Source organism: Fundulus heteroclitus, chromosome 17 (genome assembly GCF_011125445.2).
Source record: "Fundulus heteroclitus isolate FHET01 chromosome 17, MU-UCD_Fhet_4.1, whole genome shotgun sequence".
Lineage (NCBI taxonomy): Eukaryota > Metazoa > Chordata > Actinopteri > Cyprinodontiformes > Fundulidae > Fundulus > Fundulus heteroclitus.
Genome location: NC_046377.1, coordinates 18077197 through 18101926, shown reverse-complemented (window position 1 = coordinate 18101926; position 24730 = coordinate 18077197). Strand labels below are relative to the sequence as shown.

The following is a 24730-nucleotide window of genomic DNA, read 5'->3' as shown; positions in this document are numbered from 1 at the left end:
CGGATGTTTTCTCTCTGGCCTTTCTAAAGCAGACATCAGTCAATTGTTGCTTTCCTTGAGCTTGACAGAAAGATGTTTGGGTTACTGTTTAAGCTATTTTTTACCATTTTTTATTTATTCTAGGATAAATTATTGCAAATGTAAATTAAACGGAACTTCTCAAGTTAATCTAAATGTTTGCCGACTGACTTCCTCTGATTGGCTGTAAATGTTGTTTTCTACCCTTTTATGCACTCATTACTGGTTTCTACAATAGAAAATTAGGGCTGCACAATATCTTGCAAATTTATCATAATCGCCTTATAAATTTACGCAGTATGCCTGATGTGAAGTACTGCCTGGTTGGAAATGTTGGCTAATTATTTAAGTGCTATGCATTCTAGATTTCTATGACCATAAAACATTTAGTAACGTTTGTTTTGTGCAGCATAAAGAGGCTTTACAAGGAGAAGAGGTGGTTGAATCATTAAGAAACTATGACTAAGTTGATTTATTGACAAAACAGTCAAAAGATGAGCAACCATGTAAATGAAACCTTGTTAAGATTTTTTAAAGGGGGAGAAAACATTTTTCTGCTAAATCCTGTCCCATAAACTCAGCATGTCGACACCAGTGGCTCAGAGTACAGCTTGTTCATAATCAAACGAGCTTGATTATTTTCCACATGATTACATATCGATTAACTTTTGATTTAACAAAACCTTGAATTTCCAAATCTTCAGAACATTTCCCTGTTTGCGTTAGGAACAAATCAGGCTTTTAATTGTTTGAAGAACGCATTCTGCTTCCAATTACCTTCCACACAGAGCCTGGCGGTTTTTTGAAACAGGGTCGTTAACGTCAGCTGCTCGTTTTGTAAATACCAAGAGGTGAAACTTGACAAGTTGTTGTGAGTTTATGGAAGAAAAAGACATCAAAAATGTATTTCTATTGTTTGGTGACTCTGGAAAATGTCAGACATGTACTTAAGTGACATTTCTACATGTCCGGTGATAGTTGTGAACAAATCAGTGGCGCTGGAGAACCCAGTGGAGCCAACTCTTAACTTATCAACTTGTTCCGTATGTAGGAGACTAGAGCTTTGAGCTGTAACTGTTTAACCATTCGGTTTAATCTATATTAAGCAAGAACAACTGCTACCAATGTCATTATGTGTACAGTTTGTGATAACTTTTGTAAACATTTGGGATCTGATTTATTGTAATCGTTTCATATGTATTTTAAAAATTAATAAAAATTTAATTGTCTTTCTTTGGGTGTTTTAAATGAATGTACTCAGCCTTTTCAGGAATCTAAAGGGACTTTATTGTGCTTTTTAAAAATGTTTTAAGGACTCCTTTAAAGTAATGCGATCACAGTTCTCATAAATGTTTTTTTTTGGGTCTTTCAATATAGAAAGCTGTTCAGTGACAGGTGAGCAAACGAAGAAAACATGAGTAGATCAGAGGTCCACGGGACAGATGGCAGGCAAAAGGAGACGAAACTCTGATACCATGCAAATAAAATATCACACACCCTCAAACAGAACCAGGTATTAATTCCAGAAAATATCATAATGTCCAGAACAGACTTAGAGGCCTAATTCATAAAAAAAAACCTGAAGAACTCTATATACCATGGCTTATTACTCTCAGATATACGACCTTAATAGTTCCTGAGAATTTGAGTAATTATTTCAGTGCGTGTCAGAACCATGAGTGATTAGACTTGCCAGACTGCACTGTGTTAAGTAACTTTGGTGTGAAGGGAATTATGTTTTAGTGCATTTTCTTTAGGAGCTGGGCTCATCCCTCTTAATGCATCACTACGCCAAACACATTTTGAACAGCTTTATGCTTTTGACCTTCTGGGAACAGTTTGGAGATGGCTGCTTCCTGGTCAAACACGAGTGCAACGCGGCACCATGAAAGCCCTGGATGAGAGGGGTTTGGTGTGGAAAAATGTGACTGGCTTGCTCTAATGCCTCCCAAAAGTCTGGACAGTGAGTCAGGCAGTCTCACCCAACAGCAGCGTCTGACCTCACAAATGCACTTATGGAAGAATTGTCAAAAATGCCCTCAGACTCACTCCTATATCTTGAGGAAAAACCTTCTTCAAAGAGCTGAAGCTGCTGTAGCCACAAAGTCTGGGCTAGCATCTTCATAAAGCTGTTGTCAAAAATATGGGATGTTCATATTCGTTTTTAAAGGGGAAGTCCGGTCAACAGGGAAACATCAGGAGATCATTAGCTATAACTAAAACTAATACATTTGTGGTTATTTAATGAATTTAGCGTTAATCAATAAGAAAATAAAAGCATAAATTGTCGTCTGGATCACTGTGTATGGAGGCGGGCATTATTGCCCAAATATGGGCAGTAATGGCCACCTGACGTCACATCCTGTGACGTAGAATCGCGGAGAGCCGACGGCTGTTCTCCGCGCTTTACAAGCAAACTCAATAGGAGCTGTTGTACACAGCTACGATCAACAACAATTATTTCGGATTTCCAGAGGACTTCACCATTGAAATTCGGGAGAGCTATTGTTGAAGCAACAGTGATCACCTGCATGGCAGTTGGATGTTCCAATACATCGGGTAAAAGTGGAAAAAACATTAGTTTTTTCACCTTTCCTATTCATGGTCCACCGGGTTCTTTTGTTGGATTACCTACTTGAAGAGAGGATTTGCCATCGTGCTTCTGGCCAGAGAGAAAACACGTCGTCTGTAGCCAACATTTGGAAGAAGAATGTCTTCAAGATGACATGAGAGTCATCTTGTAGGTCTTTTTTATAAAGTAAAATTTGCCGGAACATTTGTGTACCGACCAGAGCGGCGGAGGGATACGACACACTTAGAAAGCATGCTCACTGTTGCGAAGCCCACTTGTTTTATGCAACTTTGGTCTTATTTTTTCTAAAGTTGCTTGTAAATTTCATGAGTTGCGGGTTGCAGTCGATTGTTTGGGGTCTAAACTAAGTGACGCCGAAATATCCCTCCGCCTCATAACGCACTGCAGCTCATCCTGACGGGAGCAGAGTAAACTCAGAAGGAGCAGCTCTGAAAAGTTGCAATAACTGATAAGTGCTGGATGTAGATTAGGCGGTGCAGATCACCATTTTGAGCAGAGATTAGTTATAAAGATGAGTTTTATACTCATCTTATAACAATGCAGAACCCAACCCATAAACCGTACTTTAATGCTTATTTGTTGTCTTTTTATGTCTCTAAAATATAAAATTAGTATTAATTTAAATTTAAATGCTTAATACCATGTCTTTAAGGGGTTAAAAAATATATTTTGGCATGAAAACGGATATTTATTTACAAGGGGACAGATAGGGCATCGGGACTTGCTCTACAGCCGATCCCGCGACAAAACGTCACAAACTGGGAGGTGGCAGTACTGTTCTTCACCAAGATGGCAGCCCCCATAAAAGGACCTTCAAATGAAAATTACTCTTAATTAAAAAAGCTTATCATTTATTGAACAGTATGTAATAATTTTATTATTACATACTGTTCAATACTGTTCAGGGTTGTTGTCCTTTGTTGCAGGACAACAACCCTGAACATACAGCCAGAGCTGAAATGGGACGCTTTAGACCCTGTTTACAGTACAATGATCCATTAAAAGTTGGATTACTGTTCTTTTTCTGTTAACACACCTACATGATAACATTATAATTACAATCCCTGTGCACACAACACTAGCAGAAACATTAAAAATTGTGTAATATCCCTGCTACACCACTAGTAGGCGGTATGTTATTTGAAACGCAACATGCAGGCAAACACTCCCTGCTTAAAAAGGCACAAGTAAGGCTGCATCTGAAAACGTCTTTTGGGTAAAGACACTTTAGCCAAAGTGGAAGTGAGTCAGAGTGCATCATGATAAATGCTGTCTGAAAAGTGCCGTCAGTAAGGAAGGAGGTAAGAAAGGAGCCTGTAGGCTTCTTCTCATAGCTACTTTAGCTTAGGAACCGACTCGATGGAGCTATAAGGAATCCCACATTCCTTTGCGTGACCTGATGTATAAGCACCGCCTATGTAATCAAAATTTATAAAAATAGCCTGGAGAGATGAGAGCGCACATTTTGTAATTTTCTGAAGGCTGTAGGCCCCGATTTGACTAGAATCGTCCATGCGCGTTTTCGTCGCATAATGACGGAATTAAAGGCTGTCTGAAATCGGCGCAGCAGTCTGAAGCTCGTTTCCTCCCCACAATACAGTTTTTACTATTGACCCTATAAAAAGTCAAGGAACAGGAGCTAGGAGCTATAATTAGAACTTGATGCAGTCTAAAGGCTGGTTTATGTTTGGTGCACTACGTTCTGCATGGGAATGAGAGGTGCGGACACGTCTGCGGCTTTTATGCTCTGTGCAGCTTTTCCTCCAAAGTAGAACTATTCTCCTAGACTGTAGAGGGCAGCATTGTGCTCCTACGCCAAGTATACTACACATAAAAGTAGAAAACACTGGTTTCTAACATTTTATAGCTTCTTCCTTTCTCCAAGAGTGATGGCGATTTCTGTCTAGGAATTGTTAATTTGTTGATCACGGTGATCTTTATGAGCTGAATCAGCCGAATTGGACCGTGCAGATGTGTCAAGCATAAACCAGGCTTTAGTCATGCAGCACATGTGCCAGGGCAACTTCTATTTTTTTCTGTCTATGCAACAGACTTAAAAAAACTACACATCATTCTGTTTTCAGAGAAAACGTACACCATTGTGATGTACAAAAGTGGGAAATATACCAAAACCCTTTCCTGTTTTCACCAATAGACGATGGGTAAATAGGGGCAAAGGTTAAAATCTCAGATCAAACTGAGAATCTGTGCAAATACTGAACAACTGTCTAATAGAATCACTCACAGCACACTATACAGAATGTTATTTATATATATATAAAAAAAATAGAAAATGCATCATTAACTTGCTACTTCACAATTATGCACTAGCATAGCAAGATCAAGTTGTATGAATACTGTCTTCAGGTCACAGCATGCGTACGCTTTGAAGTGAGAAAAAGCAAACAAAACATCTATAAACTGTAACCATACAAGTAACTTCATAAGAGATTCTAAAGTGAAAGTGGGGAAAGTGTTGGGGGGGGGGGGAAAGTGGGAATTTCACCTTGATTCAAAAAGTTTCAAAAGTTTTTGCCTCAATCTGCGCTGAGAAATAAAGCAAAAAAATAAAAACACACATTTGCCGACTGTCATTTCACATGTGAACTTTTGTTAAATGTCACCCAAAGAAGCCTATGGCTCTGCAGGTCAGGTTAGCACCAAATAGTAAAATGAAAATCAACAAGTCATTCAGTCTGTGAGTGATTACATTGTTTCACCTCGCTGGGCTTTTCACACCTGTCTAACAGATGGAGGGAAGGGGTCGAAGCCAGGCTCTCGGCTGACAGCTTAATTATGGCTGTGTGATGCTCATTTCTTTGATTGCTGTCTGATGCAGCTCTGTAAAAAAATTCTTTGTCAACAAAATCAGAATTTTATTTTTTTCCTGGAATGGAAAGCAAGCTGCATTGTCTGCATTCAGCTGGATGTTATCGCTCTGAGAAAGTAAACTATATTGAAGTGTCTTGTAGCACAGAAAAACTAATTTCCTTTTCTCATTTTCTATTCACAAACGATGATTCAGTTTTACATAACTGCAAGAACAAACATGTACTCGTGTAAAGAAGCCCTTCGGATACTTTGGTGTAGTCTTGTTTTGGCTCTTCCAGACGTTAAGTCTGCAGGCTCAACAACATGCCTTCACTGGCCACTTCGTTAGCTACTGGTGGCTAGGACCACTTTGGACCCAAGTTTCCCTTCAGAACTGCCCTAATTCCCCACGTTACAGATTTAATATGCTGCAAACATTCCTTGTGTTGCTGCAGATTTTAATTAAAAAATTGTATGTTCCACTATGGGAAAGGTAACTGTTTCCTATTGCTTGGGGGATTGCTGCAAAGCCATGAACAAAGTAGACGACTGTGTACTGGATTTTCTTACATAGGAAACTTTTTGACCAATCTGTATAATCTGATTGGATTTGACTTTGGAAATTGCCTTGAGATTACATGTATCATGAATTGGCGCTATATAAATAGAATTGAATTGCTTAATAATCACTGGATTGTTAAATAGTGTCCTTCAAATTGTTCAGAGATGATGTTTCCAGATTAATGGGCTGCCTTAGTCTTTCCATCCTGGCATTGTTTTAACCCACAGAGGAGCAAACTGACTAAACAGACTCCTGCTTGGTGATAATCAGTGTATTTGCTTAGGAGCCCCTAGCTTCCTTTTTCAATTCACTGGAAACAGTGAAGTGGCGCTTGGAGTAGATAAGGACTTTAATACCCATCTTATATGTATTTATATGTATGGAAATGAGAAAAGAATAACTTCAGATACATGCAAGGAAGCTCTTTTTCTGAAGTACTCCAAAAACAGGTGAGGCTAAATGTTCACAATAAAAATGAGGACTGTTTGTTCGCGCTTTAAAAATTAGAGAAGATGCATATCTTACTGTATTTTTCTTTAGCAGATATTCTAATATTTGTGTACCAGAACATTTCTATCAAATCCTGACAACTCTGGCTGTCACATCACTTCTCACACTAAAGAAAGAGTTAAGTCTCTAAATGAGTTGGTTTTATTTCTGTCAAAGTGTTTGAAATATGACGAATAAAAGGAACCTGTAAGGTTTGTTTATTGTTGTTGTTTTTGGGCTAAAGAATGAGATTAGAAAACCAAAAAAAGGTGGGTTTTTTTATTATTATTATTTTCTTTCAGAACTCAAAACAAAAGAAATAACTGGTCAGCATGACAGCTATTCTACATATGTGAAATAGTTAGTTTCTCTAAAGATGATCCAAAGGTGATAGATTGAAGGAAAGGTTGGATTTCCTGACACTGAAAGCGTCGTATCTAAAGCTTTCCAGCTTCACACCTGTAATCAATGCCAGCCTTTGTCACATTTAAATGCTAACTTACAGCAACACTGGTTCTCAGGTTCCTTTAAAACAGGGATCTCCAAAGTGTGTAATTAATTAAAAAAACTTGGTGCTTTAAAAGAAAAAGTGACCTGTTTTTAATTTGCAGAGAAAAGAAAATATATTTCCCTTTTTCCCCCCAATCAAGCCTAAAATAATTTGCCAACTTGGCTCCTTTGTATTAATAAGTAACCATACAAAAACCCATTGATTTACCTACTTTTCCACACAAAAATAGTCAGTAATTTATTTGTTTGATTAAAATATTCCACGTTTAGTTTGTTGAGCAAAAAAAATAATTGCAGTTCATTAATTATATTTTTTGGTTCACGAGTACTTTAAATTTGATTATTTAGGCTCATGTGACAAAAGGTTTTGACTCCTCTGCTTTAAAATGTACCGTTCACGTCAAAACAAACACTTATTCTCACAGCTGCCAGGTAATACATTATAAAATGATTTTTATACAAATAATCTAAAACTATCATATAAGTCATGATTGGTGATAACTTTAAGGATTGACCATTCACAGGGCAAACACTTGAATGTTTACCTGTCTTTAAGCCAGCGGTATGATTAAAAGTGTAACAAAAATAGTGATGTAAAGCAGGATCATTTTGGTTATAGTTATAAGCCGTTTAAATTTTTTTTTACCTTAAATATATCATTCTTAGAACTAAAGAGGATGTTTTAGAAAAAGGATTGTAAAACAGATCCCTTATTGCCTCTATAACAGAATAAAGCTCTTATGTGTTAGTCTGCTGCTGAGCCAGGTTTGAAGATGCTAAAGCCAACAAGAAGGTTTACCTCTTCTGAATCAGGAAGAGATGAGCAACCTTTTCAAATAATAATAAGTAATATCATCTTTATTGTCATTGAAACATACATTGGAACATAAATTACAACGAAATTTGTTCTCTGCCTTTAACCCATCACCCTTGGGGAGCAGTGGGCTGCCATGTGCGGCACCCGGGAAGCGTTCTGGGGTTAAGGGTCTTGCTCAGGGACCCAGAGTGCAGGCGCTGGGGATTGAACCGGGTACTTGCAACCTTCTCTGAGTGCAAGCGCGCTGCTCTAACCACTAGGCCAACACTCCCCATACACCAAGACGCAGCTCGGTAGGCAATTTGGGGTTAAGTGCCTTGCCCAGGGGCACATCGACATGTGGCAAGGGGAAGCTGGAATCGAACCCACAACCTTCTGATTGCCAGATGACTACTAAAGCCACAGTCGCCCATCTGGGCTTGATGGGTTGTGATGGGTTTGATTATTTGCTCAAATCTGGCTGAATAAGATGTTTTTTAGCATCATGTTTGGCTATTTTTTGTATAATGTTACAACATTTATTTTGATTTCTTTCACCACACTTTGGATATCTCCCTCAACATCTTCCATGGATGACCTTTAAGCTGGGTTCTCTTCATTTTTCAGTTGTATATTGCTATCTTTTAAAATAAAGTCAAAGTTCAAAAGTTCAAGACATCGAAAGCCAGGCCTTGAAGAAATTTGAACCACCAACTTCCTCAGAGATAGTCAGCAGACAGAAAAGCTGAAAATAGCAGAAAAGAGCAGCCAAGAGAGACCAGGAGGTTCTAAGGATGGTAACTACACCACCAACATTGGACCCAGATTTTTTTTCAGTTCTACTGCAGTGGTTCTGGTGTTGAAAGCTTACTTTCTGCTGTTTACCTTTTTTCTATGTTTAGATTAAAGTATGCATCAGAACTAGGCTGTAAAACTCCAATTCCTTCAGGTTTTGAGGTTTTTGACAGATAAGTGTTTTTAAATGTAGAACTTTTAATCACAGTATAAAGTATTTTCTGTTTTGTCTTCTTGGTTTAATTTCCAGTTTAGTAAATCGTAGATTAATTATTGAACTTCTACATTGTTATCTTTAAGTGAACACAGGTTAATTTGCTTAATAGTGAATGTATTTCTTTATTCTATTAGTAGTTCCAATCTTTATTTTATATGAAATTATTGATTTTTGTTTTCCTTCTAAATAAACCTATACATCTGAAAACTTACAGAAATTAGTTGTTTTTTTTATGCCGCTCTGTGAAGGTAAAGAATTCCTTCCTCTCACTGATTTTGATAGATTCTGAGACTTAATTATTTTTTAACATTAGTATAATTTAAAATAATGCTAAATATGAAAATTCAAGACTTGATCTTCTGGTCTTAAAATTAGGGGGGGAAAAACATCCCTCAAGTTTTCCTGTTTTTTTTTTTTATTTTAGTTTATCCAGCATTAGAAAAACATTAATTTCTTTTTTTTTTTTTTTTTTTGCTTTCCCATCTCACCTCCTGTGTTGTGACCATCTGTTTCCTCTAATCTGCGCTGTTGTAGACCATCTTCCTCGTCTCTGAAGTTTGCCAGGGTCTCGCTGTGTCCTTGAACCTGTGAATACAGCCAGAAAATGAATAACGTTAGAGAAACACTACAGTCACCATGCAGCACATGGTTTGAGCTTTCAGGACCTTAAAAACTAAACTAAAAAGCTCCCCGCATGTTTTTTGATGGAGATTTTAAGAGGACATTTTGATTATTTGCTCTATAATTTCCGTTTGATCCAAAATACAGGACAAACAGACAAAAAGAGGGTATTGCATTAGTTTCCTTGGTGATGAAGGCTGTTGTACTCCAAGCCCGTATTTAGAGCGGACTTGTTGCTTTAGTTAGCAGCGCCTAATAGCTCCACGTGGTGATGGGTGTAATTAAAGCTTTGCCGTTTCCTGAGTGGTTATTTGTGCTTTGTATTTAGAGCTGTGGAGACTCAGGGAGGTAATCATCCTTCTCTACGTCAATTTATAAATGTTCAAAGTGAACAGGATAAGAGAAAGTGTTTCATTGTTGCAGATATTTGTCCAGTTTAATTGCAAACATTTAAATTGCTGCACCCAAAAGATCTGCTTTGATTTTTAAAGCAGAGTGCTGCAACTAGCTCCTCGTTTTGTGGCAAATTTACAGACATTTCTGCAGGTCTGCATTATTTTGATGAATGTTTGCACACTGATGTACACACAAGGTCAAGAGTCAAGCCATTAACTGTGAAGTAGAGGATACGGGTTCTATTATTAGAACAATTATAGTTAAAGAAGTGAGAGGACACATCATTATCCAACGCTTTCTAGCCACTGCCGCCTGATGACCATTTTTATGGTCTTCGGAGCATCAGTTTTTTCGCTGGATGGCATGAACCCGAAAATCCAATTGAAATTCTTGTGATTTTCAAAGAAAGCTCCAAGAAATATGCAAATCTTATGTGGGGATGATATAAGGCTTCATTCTTGGCATGCCAAACAAGAACAGACATATAAATTACAGAACATCAGATGGAACAGACACATATTTGGCTCATCGATCAACATGTTCTGTGTCTGGTGGAAAACCACAAAACCCTCGCCCACATTTTCCTACTCCATTTCTGTCTGGTGTTTTCTGAAACCGTTTTTATTAAAACCAACAACTGAAACTAAGAACTGCAAAGCAATGGCATTAAGAATATGCAAAAAAACAAAAGCAAAATATTGAATAAATACCTTAAAGAATGCAAAACAATAAGCACAGTGCTGTGAAAAAAGTGCTTAAATAACAGATTTCTTCTGTTTTGGCTTTTTCTGCCAGGTCAAAGTCAACATCAGATAAGATGGAACATAGCAGACAGTTTTAAATGAGCATTTCAATTATGCTCATTTAAAACTGTGGTAAAAGTGGTCCAAAGCAACACGGAAATCTGTGAAAAGAAATTATCAACTCCCTTGATAATGATTAATTGTGATTTTAAAAAAAAAGTTGAATTTATTACCCACACTGTGTCCTGAAATCTGCCTGACGACATGAAGTAAACACCACAGGCCTCACTATATAAATAAGGTTCAGTTTAAGACTCAACGGTAACAAAGTTAGTAAAAATGGCATTGATGAGAGTTGCAAGGTCAAAACCACCCTTGATCAAAATCAAGACGTAGCCCTATCTCTGATTTGCTAAAAAATATATCTTGAACCCAAGATTTAAGTGAGGAAAAAGTTAATGGGATCAAGCTCTAGGTTATGCAGCAGGACTAAAATCTGAACCACACCAGCAGGTTCACCTCTGAACAACCCAAAGAAACCAGAACTGGTGTTGTTGAGTGACCCAGTTAAAGTCCAGATTAAATCCTTTTTGAATAAGCTTTTACATGACCTCAAACTGGTGATTTATTGGTCAAAAACCTTCAATGTGTCTGAATTATTACAACTGTGCAAAGATCCAGAAGTTAAACATTGTAGAAGAGTAGCACTAATTTAACATATTTTTACTCAAGTAAAAAAAAAATAAAAGAAGCCAACCAAGAAATTAACCAAGAGTAAAAATAAAGCATTTGATAAGGCTGTACTGAGTAAGTAATAATTGATTTAAAAAGGATGTAATCAGTCAATTAAACATATACAATTAAGTAAAAATTCTTGTATTTTAAAGACAAAAATAAAAAACAATTACAAAGTAACAAATTCAGGTAGAAGAAACACTTTTCTAAATATTTTTCTTCAACATAAAACTTGTGAACTGTATATACAGTATGCTAGAGCAGTGTCAATGGCAATCTCTGCTGTTTCCTGTATGTTCACTTTACCTTCAAATGGCTCGATAAGCTCAGCAGACTGAAACAACAAAGCTTAGGTACAAACAGGAGGTCTCACTTCAACATAAATTGTTGGTTTGTCTCTCTCTGCTGCATTTTTGGTTAAAACAGCTCTCTTTTTTATTCAATGAAGTTATTTTCAGAATAGCCAGACATTTCACTCAAGTAAGAGTAGCGATACTTTACAATATTACTCAGGTAAAAGTGAAAAGTACAGTAAAGCAGCAGTAAAACTACTCCTAAAAGTACATTTTGTTTAAAAAAGTTACTTAGGTAAATGCAGCTACTTACTACCGAGCTCTGAATGATGCAATAAACTAATTTCAAACATTTGTATTTGTAGGTCAGTTATAAGGTTAAGGGGTCAGTTAATTTTTCCACACTAAATCAACTTTTGTACCTACTGATGTCATTTCTGTTTACAATTCTTTTTATCTATAATTTAAGTGTGGAAAAAAAAGCAAAAGTAGAGGAAATCTGTACGGGAGCAAATCTTTTTCACTGCACTGTGATCCCTGTTAACCAGTGGATAGTGGTTCTCTACCTGCCCCGCCTATCCTGGGTGAGGAAACGGGGACAGACAGATTTCACTGCGGCATGATATTGAACCTGATTGGTATATGAGATTACCGTTTGTAAAGAATACTCCCGATATGCCAGATAATTTAATAAAGCAACTAACAGGCCTCATGCCAACTCAAACTGCGCACCCTCCCTTAATCTTGCTGGTTATTCACTCCATTGCGTGTGTGGTGAGGTTTAAACTTGTTTCTGTGTCAATGCTTTCATATCCTAATGTTAAAAGGGAGCATTTGGTGAAATGTACCATTTTCTTGACTATTTGAATTGACTTCCTTTCATATGTTTTTCTGTTTGCCTCTTATGAAGTATATTGATATCCATCTATCCATCGTCTGTACGCCGCTCATCATCTGTCCATCACAGATATGTTGATGTGTTTATAGTGTGAAGTTTCCCGTATCGCTTTGCCCATCAGGTTACATTTATTTCTAATACAACATGATCTACTGCGTAAAACACCAACAGAAGAAAACTTCAAGCGTCTACGGCACCACCGGTTATAACCATTAGTAGCACAGATGAGATAAAGCGTTATGAAGCACGCTTGATGAGACATTAGACAGAAGCAACTTAGGGGAAATGTATGGATGAAAGAGGCCATGCAGATGTTTCTCCGCTGGGTAAAAGCAAATTAATTGTCTTTCATTCGTCTTCAACGGATTAGTCTTGATTGAGAAATCTAGCTTCCTTTGAATGAATTCAGTTCATACTAAAAAGCAAGAATAAACTTCCAACTGCTCGTGTTTTTTGTCATTTAAGGGGACAAATCACAAAGAAATAAAGTGTACATATAGATTTCAAAAATTTAAAAAAATAGTTTTTTTGCATTCAAACCACATTTGGAAGCTAAAGAATAATACTTAAATATGTCTTTATGTGTGTTTACAGACTTAAGACAGAATAATTTGAAACTGCCCAATTATATTATTGCTTTTGTTCAGTTAATTGCCGCAAGATCTGCTCTGCAGCGTCATGATCCTTTTTGTTCTGCTTGTCTCTGATCAACGCTGATTAAGGTTTTAATGCAGCTCAGTTTCACCATAAGTTTTAAAATATATCTAAAAAGGCATTGTGACATTTTCTGAGAAACAAAAGGCTTCTCGTCGGAGCTAACAGGTGTGTGCAGCAGCCCTATCATCAGCGCTGGCAGTGACAGGAAGAACACGGCGTAATAACAGGTTAGTGGGAGAAGCGTCACCGAGATCAGGCCTCTCCCCAGCTGCTCTGCTGATTTACACGGCACGCAGAGGTGGAGGAGTCGTCATGAATCAGCCGAGAGAGAGAGAGAGCATCCAGCGGAGGACGTGTGCGTGAATGCAAATGCAGCCGTTTTTCCAAGGCTGCTCATTCCGACACAGGTAGGGTTCATCCAGCGCTACGGTGATTCATAGCTGGAGACAAAGCCAAAGTCCAAATGAAACAGGTGGGCAAAGGCATCCTGGGGATGTTTTGCCAGAGTTGGGGAATAAAAATAGTCACAAATCTCTGCAAACAAGCTTCCTAGTATAGTCAAATATAGCAAGATGGGAATTTAAAGTGTTAATTTCTAAACTTGTGGACCCTGAAACTGTCCAGCAGCATTTGGTAGTTTGCTTACAGCCATTTATTTTAATTTCATATTTAAGAATATTGAGCTTAGTTTCTTCTTTTGTAATTTCTGGATGCAATTTTAATTTTCTAATAGACAAAACACATTTTTAAGCCTCAGAGAAAAAAAAACATTTGTGTTTATAGATAAATGTAGAATAATATCCACACATTTATTTTAACTTACGCAGCTTTCATGACCTAATAAGTAGCCAACAGTTTGAAAATGCTATTTTTAAGAGCTTTCTGGTCTGATGTAACCAAGGGGAGAGCCACGTTCATGTTCTCCAAGTGGCTGCGTCAGGTCAGCGGTCCAGTTTGTGGTGTTCATGGACGGGATCTCACAGGACAGAAGACTTTGGGTTGGGAAGCTCAGAGTCTAATCTTTCTATGAGAAAGAGATGCAAACAGAAAGGCCATCCATAGAGCTGGCTTGCAGCTGGACTCTAAATGGTTTGAAACCACAACAAACAGCCTTTAATTGAGCTGGACCAACATGAGATAAATCAAAAACACAGATTACTACCAGTTATGCTGTTTTCAAGACATAATGCATGTTAACTAAATTATCAACCCTTAAGAGTATTTTAAGATTAGGACATTTGATAGCAGAGCTTTCAGCTAAGAAGGTTGCTTTGGCACATCAGGAATGAGTTTGCATTCTATTAATCCCATAAACACTGTAAATTACAACAACGCTGACATATACAGTGATGAACTCCCTCCCCTGGGTTTATAATAAAGCATTGATAAGATGCATGGCAATATCAAATCTTTACATGGCCAGAGGGATTGTGGCTTGAATATCTGCAGGACGCTCAGATGGTATACAGAGATTAATGCCCTGCCGGATCGGCTAAATCTCCTTTATACCCCTCAGCGTTACCAACTCCCACCTCAATATGAAGCAGACTGCAGATAAACCCAAACAGCCACATCTCTGGGCTGGAGCAATTCATCCACAGGCCAAAGGCAACAAGAGACACTAAGCACAAACATCTCCCTGTACTGGTTTCCCCCAATGACGTTTTGTGGGATTGTGTGTATTTGTAACAAGACAACGCGCTCAAATCTGTGCATAGTTGTTTTCTTTTAAGTTGTCATTTCAGTTTGTTCCTAAAGAGAATTACTCTATTAAAGAAAACAAAATGGTGCATAAGAATACAAAGAAATGCATTTTTTACACATTATATAACCAAAACTAATTGGACTAAAAGGAATACAGATGCATATCTTTAAGCAAAAAGATTGTGTAAAATAAGCACAACCTTCTACAAGTAGCTGCAAACGAGAGCTTCAATAAACTCCAGTTAGATTATTTTTTTATAGCTTTTGGCAGATGTAAAATGGATTTAGCTGTGAGTTTGATGTTTGGGTAGCAGTGCAGCAACAGATGGGTAGGTTAGGGAATCCAGACTGTGCCAACATGTTAAAAAAGAAATTAAACTCTACATCCTGCACAGCTGCACCGTTTGACCCCTTGGCCTCATGTCAGGCTCTGGTAAAGCTTTCTAAAGGAATCCTCCAAGTCAGGAGGCCTTCAATAGTTATTTTTAACTGACTGTTGGAGTCTTCTGCAACTGCCTGATAAGTCCGCCCTTTGTGATAATTTGGAGGTTCACATTTCTCTGATATTTCAACAGATTTCCTCACATCACATTAAGAAGTGCGTTTTACAGCGACCACGATTTGACTGAATTAACCTGTCAGAACGGTGCAAAATCCATTAAATCGTCTGGGTTTCTCAAACTTTTTAAAGACATAGTAATCTTCTGTGTGAATTTCTGACATTGAAGACACAAACAAAATAAATCCATTAAAAATTAATTCCTCGTTCAGGGAGGCTCTCAGTGCTGGTTCTATCCAGGGAACAGGGGTCTGTTTGTTTTGCTGTCCTTTTTATATCTCTCTTTGCAGGTGTAGAAGCAGACTCAGAGGATGTTATCTTGTTCTCTACTTTTCCTCTCCTCTATTTTGTCACCTTTTCTCCCTTTTAGCATTTTGTGTCATCTTTTTCTATTTTTCCTCTTTACCTTCCTATTTGTGTGTCCATTGAACATGAAATAGTCCCAGAATAAAATCTGATAAAGTTTTATGCATATATAAATCAAGCAGAGCACTGTGGCGAAATCAGTAAATCTGTTGGGCTCTGCTTGGCATTAAGACATCAATTCTACACTACCAGACAATTCTGTTATTTAGCAAGTAGACTTTTTGTAATCCTAAAAGAGTAAATGTTTAGAGTGATTTAAAATCAGGCAATGACAATCAAGAAGGTTTTGTGTGTTGAGACCATGTATGTTGTTTTTATTTGTTCTCTACAGGCTCAAGGGTGCAGTTTTGTTGGATGTGAAAGACGCATCGACATAAAAGCATTTTATCTCGTCTTAATCTCAGGATGGTTGGATTGAATTAAAATTGAATAGAGTTTAGATGCAATTTGACAGTTTCCCTGGTGAAAATAAATAATTTATTCTTAGCAAGTCTAAATTTGGCTTTTTTTTTTTTTTACTGGACTATATTTGAATCAACTGTGTGATTTGACCTGGACTTGCTTAGTTTAACTGTTCAGTATATTTTATGGCTTTTATTCCAAACTGGGTTCAATATGAATCAAAATACAAAATAATACATCTCTGGACCTTGCATTTTCTGTACCTGCCTGCATTTTCCAGCAGGCTTCAACAAGTTAACAATCCAGCAGCACAACAACCCTAAAAAGCCAGAGCTACAACCGAATGGTTTAAGTCAAAGCTCAAATGTTCACAGATTCTACGCATGCAGTCTGACTGAGCTTGAGCTATTGTGTAAAGAAAAATGGGAAAAATTTCCATCCATTTATGGTCCACCTGCTTATCCGTGGAGGGTTGCAGGGCCACTGGTGCTCATCTCCAGTGGTCATCGACCTGTCCAGGGCTGGGGCTTCACCCTGGACAGGTCGGTGGTTTTCCCCAGATGTGCAAAGTAGAATACAAATGTACAGATTTTTATTTGTAAAAATTGAATAGGACATGTATCATTATTTCACTTCAGTTATGAACCATTTTGTATTCGTCTATAAAAACATTTTTTAAATGCATCCGTTTCATCTAATAAAAAAGATGAAATGTGTAAAGGATGTGAATACTTTTGCAAGGCACTAAATATATAACTGCATCTTAACTGGTTCTGTAAACTGAAGTTAAACATCCATTCCTTACTGGCTATGTTCAGAAAACTGCAAATAGCAACAGTGACCAGATATAATTCCTAGGTGTTTGAATTTTACGTCTCGTTTCCTCACTGATGTTTATGTTATTTAGTTGTTTGTAGATTTTGTATCATTATCTGTTAGATTTCTTCTGTGTTTTAGTCCTGACTCATCTGTCAGTTGTACAGACATAATAGCTTTGACACTTTTCTAAAGAAAACCCACTTTAAAGTAACAGTTCACATAGAAAAACTTCACAGCAGCAACCTCCAGGAATACTGGCAACAGAAATAAAGATTTGCAAGAATATTTTATTGCAGTTGCTTAATCTCAAGATTTTTGTAAAATTCAGCCTTCAATTTGAACAAATTTCTGCAGGGAAAAAAATCTCACATTAAAGAAAAGCTTTTCTTTGTAGTATCACCGGTGCTGTGCATCAGCACCTCTCACAATTCTTGTAGAATAAATGTAACAATTGTTTTCTTCAGTTGATGCTTTAAGTTAATCAGAGTGTCAATGAATTAGCATTTGGTAATCAATAACTTCCTGTTTCCATAGTGAATTAATGACACAATAACCCACTTCTTTTAGCTACTCTTAAAATGGAAAAGACAGGTTAACTTGTCACTGAATTAAGGCAGATATGATGAACTTTACAATTCAAAATATGGATTTCAGGAAATGGCTACTTGCCTCAACTTTTGCATCTCTAAATCAGAGCAATGAAAGTAATAAAAAAATAAAATGAAACGAAAAAAAGGCTGGATAAAGACCAAAATATGTTCAGAATACTACACACAGTGAGCAAGGAGGTATAAATTCAGTTTCACCAATGCAGCAAAAAGTGGTATTTTGCTCCATTCTATAAATGCAACCTACACACCAGCCAATTGTTTGTGAGTGATGTTAGAATAAAAGCTTCACAAATGGAAACATGGGTCTGGTGTGAAAACAAGGATGGGTTTGTAGAAAAACACCTCAAGCCGACAGTTCAGTAAAGGGAAAGTCCAATTTCTCTTCCAAAGCCCATGAGAACTAGGTTATAACGCCTCAAATGATAAGCTTTTTTTAAAGAAAAATTTTCATTTTCTATAAGATTGTGGTGGTCTTGGAAAAAAAGAACTGAAAAAGGATAACCACTCAATCTTTCAACTAGATAATGACCCAAAACATTAGGCCAAAACAACACAAATGGTTCACCAGGCAGAAACAACATTTAACCATCTCATTCTACAGGAATAAACAAACAAATAACTTAGAGAAACCCCGAGGGTTGAGCATCAGAGAAGAAAGTATAGGAGATAATCCAGGGTGACAAAGAAAGAGGAATAGTCAAATATCCCTCAGTCACACCTTAAGATGTTACAGGAGACCAACTGTGCTGTATGCAAAGCTTAAATAATGTTTTTTGTCACCACCATTTAAATGTATTCAAATTAAGAGGTTTTTTTTCCACATTTTTGCAGTTTAAGATTATTCTACCGCAGAACGGCCAAAAAAAATCTACATTTATGCTTTTTACACATCTTAATTATGCAAACAGGATATACTTTGCAGAACTGAATGAAATGTTGCATTAATCAAATTGTTTCATAATTGCAGGAAACCTAATAAATGTGACTGCAGCTCTTCCTCCTAATTAAAACCAAAAACCAATCTGAACCGAACGAGTCATTAAGAGTTCGGGCAGAGTTAAAAGTCTGGCCCAGGAACTGTCAATCATCCAGCGCACGCCTTGTCTAGCAGTCTAAGTGCTTAATAAGCCAACGGCAGCCGCCCACCCACTGAAGACCCTGCAGCCGCTGTTCTGGGTGAAAACATCCAGCCCCCTCCTCCATATGCAGGGAGACACATTTTAAACCCATGTGCAAACAGCTTTCTTCTAAAAATAAACCATGTCCTTCACAACAACAAAAACAGAGATCAACCACATCATCCAGAAACAACTTGTTAACTTCTGGGAACATCTTGTTCTTCAGAGAGAACACGAGGGGGCTGCTGATGTTCTGTTTGTCTCTGCACACTATGGACTGAGGATGAGAGAGACCTGGTTGCAGAAGCAGCCTCTCCCCTTCTCCATGGCAACAGATGGGCATACCGCCACATCTGGCAGACTTTGATGGCTCGTTATGGCCATGAGGGCACAGCAGCAGTTAACTGAGCAGAAACTGCATGAAAGAGGGGGGGGGGGGGGGGGGGGGGGGGATATCCACTCATTCATCTGATATGAGCGTTACTACTACTTTAAGGGGTCTGAATAAAAACATGTTTAGGAGTATTACGTACAGGGGTGTTATTCCCAAAAAATTTTGTTCTTCTGCATTTAAAACAGCGTTTTTTTTATTATTATTATTTATTTGTGTTAACTGCAATAGAAAGAAAGCAACTGGCTGTGTGTGCAATATTTTAATGTATTCTTGCATAAATACTATTAGTCATGCATGGGATTGTATCGTTTAAAATTTAAATGCTGACAAAGTAGAATTTTTGCGTCATCTAGTGGTCAAAACCTGCAGTTGCAGAGAAAATACCTAAAACTTTTAAACCATACTATCATCTGTTTGTCATGGTGGTACGAGGCAATTTTTCCATATGACGTTGCATCAAAGTTTTGATCAAAACCTGATGCTATGTTCATGATTACTTCATGATTCAATGGATTTTTTTTAATGAAGACTATCGGCAAAATGTCTCACAACCAGAGGTGGGTAGTAACTAGTCACATTAGTCACATTTCCTTGAGTAGGAGGCTCCATTTATCACTAGGAGTAGTTTTACTGTACTTCTTAATTTTACTTGAGTAAATATGTTGAAAAAGTATCGCTTTTCCTACAGTATTTAATGTATTAAATACTGTATTTAATGGTATTTTCTATCTGCTGAGCTCATCGAGCAATTTACAGGTCAAGTACCCATACAGTAGATATTGTAACTAGAAGTACTTCGCACTGTCCTAACTTACTGAATGTACATTAATTGATTGATTTCATAGGTTTTATGTTAAAAAACGTTGTTTAGAAAAGTATTTCTTCTGGCTGAATTAGTTACTTTGTAATTATTTGTATAAAAAAAACTGTTAATCGCTAAAATACCAGAATATGTGCATAGTTTCATACTTTTACCTGACCGTTTACACCATTTTAAAATATTAAATTAGTTATAAATGTTTACTCAGTACTTGAGTAGCCTTCTCACCAAATACATTTTAGTAATTTCTTGATTGGGTACTTTTATCTTTGGAGTATAAAAAAATGGACTGAAGTAGTTTCTACTCTAGAGTAACATTTCTCACTACTCTACCAACCTCTGCTCATAATTCATGACAAAGCCTCCACTTAAACACTTTTAATTTTTTTGTTGTAACTTGATTATCTTTGGGGGTTTTTTTATATGTTCCTAATTTATTTTCTCTAAAACAACTAAAAAACTGAAATTCCCTTAAAATCCAATCCTCATGCTGGGTCATGTTTTAATAGTTTAGATTTTTAAATCGGTGTTTTAAATAGTTGGGGGGGGGCAAGATTTAACACCAGGGTGAAATAGAGAAAAGATAAGAGATTAGAAGTTAATCTAATTGAGAAAAGATAAGAGATTAGAAATTAATCTAATTGGAGCAAACTATAAAGAAATGATAGTAGTGTGAGATGAAAGAATAATATTGGGAGGGACACATTTTAATGCTAAAAGTGTATTTTATACAAACATAGCTAAATAATGCTCTACTAAATTGATAAAGTGGAGAAATTACGACTCAGTTTGACTCAGGATTTTTCTGTTCTGATTTAATTGGCGTAAACTGAACTTTGACTAAATTAATATTTGATTTATACCACTAGATTATATAACCTGTATTTGTTAAATGATTTGTCTTGTGCAGAAGCAATCATGCGTTGCTTCCAACAGGACCTACCAATGATGATGCAATTGATGAGGAAACGTGGCTGCATCTTAAGACTGCTCCTCAGTCCATGAGCTGAAATTAGCTTGTAAAAAAAAAAAAAAAAAAGAAAAAAAAAAAAAAGAACTGAGCCGCAGCTGTTTGGCTTTGTGGCCTGCTGACGTTGCCCTTCCCAAATTTAAGGAAACGTTTCAAAAGGTTTTAAGGTTCAAGAATCAACAGCCAGTCATGAATAAGTTTAATGGGAAGTACAAGCCTCAGTGTAGCAACAATAAACAGTCAGGAAACATATTTAGGAAAGTTTGAGGAAATAATTAAATCTAATGCAGAACAATTTATGAGTGGATGGTAGGATGGACCAAAGGGACATAGAAAACATCCTTTTTGCTGTTTTTAAAGACAGTTTATACTAAAATGGGTTAAATTTATTCCTTTGAATCCCCTCAGTCTCCTAAGCTCTACAGATGAAGGAATCTGCACCAAAGAGTCAGAAAAGAACCTCAGTTTCTCAGTTGTTGTGGACCCTGGGCCTACTTCCAGGAGCCTGCTTTCCCTTTGGCACCCCGGGACGCCGCCCGGGAGGTCTTGGATGTTTTGGAGCCTCTCTGATGGTCGCTGACTCGGTTTCGGAGCACGTGGATTTCATATTTTTGCTTCTTGAGCTGCTCGGCGAGCTCGAACCTCTCAGCGTGCAGCTGGTGGAGCCACTGCCACAGGTCCTGCGCCTTCTCCGCCAGCTTCTCCTGGCTCAGGTGGTCGATGTTGAGCGGCTTCCTGCGCTCCAGCAGCACCTTCTTCTTCTCCTCGCGGGCCGTCAGCTTCTTGCCCTTCTTCTGGTCGACCTTCTGCAGGTATCCGCCGAAGGACTTGTTGGAGAATATCTTCTTCTTCTTGGCCTCCTCCTCGGCCCGCAGCTTGGCGGCCTCCTCCTCCCGCCTCGACCTCTCCTCTGCCACCCGGGCTTGGCGCTCGCGGTCCTGCTCCGCCCGGACCCGCTGCTGCTCGGCCCTGTCGGCCCGCCGCTGTTCGATGCGGCTGCGCAGGGCGAGCAACTCTTCCTCCTCCTGACGACGGCTGGAGAAATGCTGCTCGATGAGGGTCTGGAGGTCGTTGTAGTCCTTCTCCACTCTCTTGCGGTGGAGGTCGTCAAAGTCAACCTTCTCTCCGTCAGGGAGCTTTGGAGGAACCATGTTTGGGATGTAGGTGGTCTTAAACCGTGGTCTAGACCCTCTGTCGTGCTCGTTCTCATCCCCTTCCTTCTCCTCCTCCTCCTCGTACTCCTCCACATTCTCCTCGGCGTCTGACATGTTGGATCCTCGGAGCCAAGCGGACCAGCTGGAGTGGTGAAGGCGGGGGAGACGACTGGAGGTCCGGGTCCGCAGGTTGAAGGCTTTAAAAGGTTTCCAACTCGTCATGTGACCCTGCGGCGGCGATCTCCAGGGTGCGGGTCAGCAGCAGGGCTGATTTGGAGACAGATGGAGGAGTCTATTTTTTCTTCAAAGTCCTGTCATAAACACTCCCCTACTTTATCCCCTAAAGAGCCCCCTGCTGCCGGCACCGACCCCCACAGGGCTCCTCATTCCTTTGTAAGGACAAAACGAGGGACTATTTCAGAGACACAACAGATGCACGCATACATGTGTTCTCGGATCTCCCACAAAGCAGCGCTGAGATTATTCCGGAACAAATAGCATGCGTACTTTGAAAGATGTAGGAAAGCAGCTGGTAAAGAGCAGACGAAGAGAAAAAAAAATAACCTTTGCAGCATTTTTTTTTCCCAAGAAAGAAAACAGGAAAAAAATCACTAATTCTCCTTTTAAATTGAAAAGCCACTAATCAAAGCGGTGCTTAAAACTTATTTTACCAGAATGTGCTGCAAGCCTTTAAGTGCGTCTCTACTTAGGAGGATTTTAATGATGGGAGAAATTACAGCCATCATGTTTTCCAGCATCAGCATTTACCTCTAATTACATTTTCACCACGGTTTGGTCAGAAAAATATGGATGAAGGGTGATTTTCGGGTGTTTTGGTCAACTTTTAGCCCTCAGACATGTTGAATGACGACAGTCGTGCAAAAAGATTAGGGCACCCAATGAAAGCTTTTATATGTTTTCCTACCATATTTGGATGTATGGACATTTGACAGAAAATTTACCAATCCTTGAAAAAAACTCAAGTAAAAATAAATACCGTTAAAAAAAATTATTTGGAGTGTAATAAAACAAACTCTGGTGAGGAATAAATTAGGACATTGCTTTGTTTAAATCTCAGAGATTAAGTTTGGTGTGCTGCTGGTTGTTGAGGTGATCGTGAACATCAGAGAGAGCCGTCTGATGCCTTCAGGGAGGTGGTCCTAACATCTGAGTCAGATAAGTTATTTAAAGAGGTTTCAAAACCTAGGTGATATCCTCTGTTTCAACTTTACAGAAAGTTATCTGTGATAGACCTGGGAGCAGGTAACAAGATGCCAAAAGATGTCTCCAAAAACCCAAAACTGTCATGATTGGACCCTCAGGAGGCTTATTTCACTGAGATGACAGTGTGTGCCCAGAGAGGCTGCACAGGTTTAACTTTTAGGGAAAGTGTTGAAGGAGCAAACCTTTGATTTCTAAGAAGAACGTGAAGGCTAGAGAGAACCTGAACTTCTAAAAGTCAATTATCCGGACACAAGAACAGAGAAAGTCCAAATGTAAGTACAAATACATCCCAGCAAAGGAAGGTCATACCAGTAGTTAGGCATGGAGGGGGAAGTGTCATGCCATGGGGATGCTTTCCTGCAGAGGACCCGGCCAGCTCACCATCATACAACCCAGGGTGTTTAAAAACTGTGAAACCATCGGGAAACAAATGTATTAAAGCTGAAGCACAACTGACTGAGATGTGAGCTGTTAGAAGCATCCCACTGATGTTATTTCAACAAAATGGATTTACACCAATTATTAAAGATGGTTGTGATTCAGATAGGAAATATTTTTGTTAACATTTTTTGCAAGTGAGTAAAACAAGGTTGGTGTAAGATGTGTATCTGAAATAAAAAAAATGTGATTCGACATCAGCACTCAATAGTTTCCCAATTTTCAGGTGTCCAAACCTCTATATATATATATATATATATATATATATATATATATATATATATATATATATATATATATATATATATATATATATATATATATATATATATATATATAGTTATTTGATGTAGCATTTAAAGAGCGATGCAGGTTTCTGTGAGAACAGTGAGGTACAAGCGTTAGCTCCACTCTTGGGGATGTAATTAAGAGTTAATTGCACCGACTGGCTTTCAGCTTTCAGCACACAGCGGATTAAAGTGAAATTACTCGCACTCCGACATTTAAAAGACGTCAACAATTTAGTGTTCCCGAGTCTTGAGTCATGGCTGGAAAGGGACGGAGCCGACTGCCAGCAACAGGTGCTCTGCAGCGTCTGGGAATCCTAATTAACTTGATCCATGTGCCTCCTTGGGCTTACGCTCCTGATGTTTTTCTACAGTAATGTGCACGATAGACACGGCATTATCTCCAGGGGATTACATTTTAGTCCCAGCGTAAGGCTCGACAGGCTCTGTCTGAGTGAAGGCGGGGTAATTATGGCTTGAGAGGATAACAAAGCAAATGTTAATGTCTTTCCAGTCTCGTCCCAGAGAGGACTGGTAAAACATGACGACAGCAGGTGGTTATAGTCCATTCAAGGCCCTGCTGGTTGCTGCTGGCGAGGGTCAACTGTGTTTATCGTCTGAGACAGGCGGCAAATGACGAGAGCAAAGTATCCAGAGCTGTTCAGCTTCTACGTGTGTGACTAGAACTTAAAGAAAAACCTGGCTACAAACAAACATTTTAAAAAGTTGA

At 38.3% G+C, this 24730-nt stretch overlaps 1 protein-coding gene across 1 annotated transcript; it reads right to left on the bottom strand.

The window, feature by feature from the left end:
- Positions 1-21121: 21121 nt before the first annotated feature.
- Positions 21122-22288, bottom strand: LOC105934025 (troponin T, slow skeletal muscle-like). Its single transcript, XM_036148938.1, has one exon. The coding sequence runs from the start codon at positions 22271-22273 to the stop codon at positions 21389-21391; it is 885 nt and encodes a 294-aa protein (XP_036004831.1). The 5' UTR covers positions 22274-22288; the 3' UTR covers positions 21122-21388.
- Between the last annotated feature and the right edge of the window lie 2442 nt (positions 22289-24730).

Coding starts and splice junctions, on each gene's coding strand:
- LOC105934025 (XM_036148938.1), bottom strand. CDS start 22,273: ATGACGAGTTGGAAACCTTTTAAAGCCTTCAACCTGCGGACCCGGACC.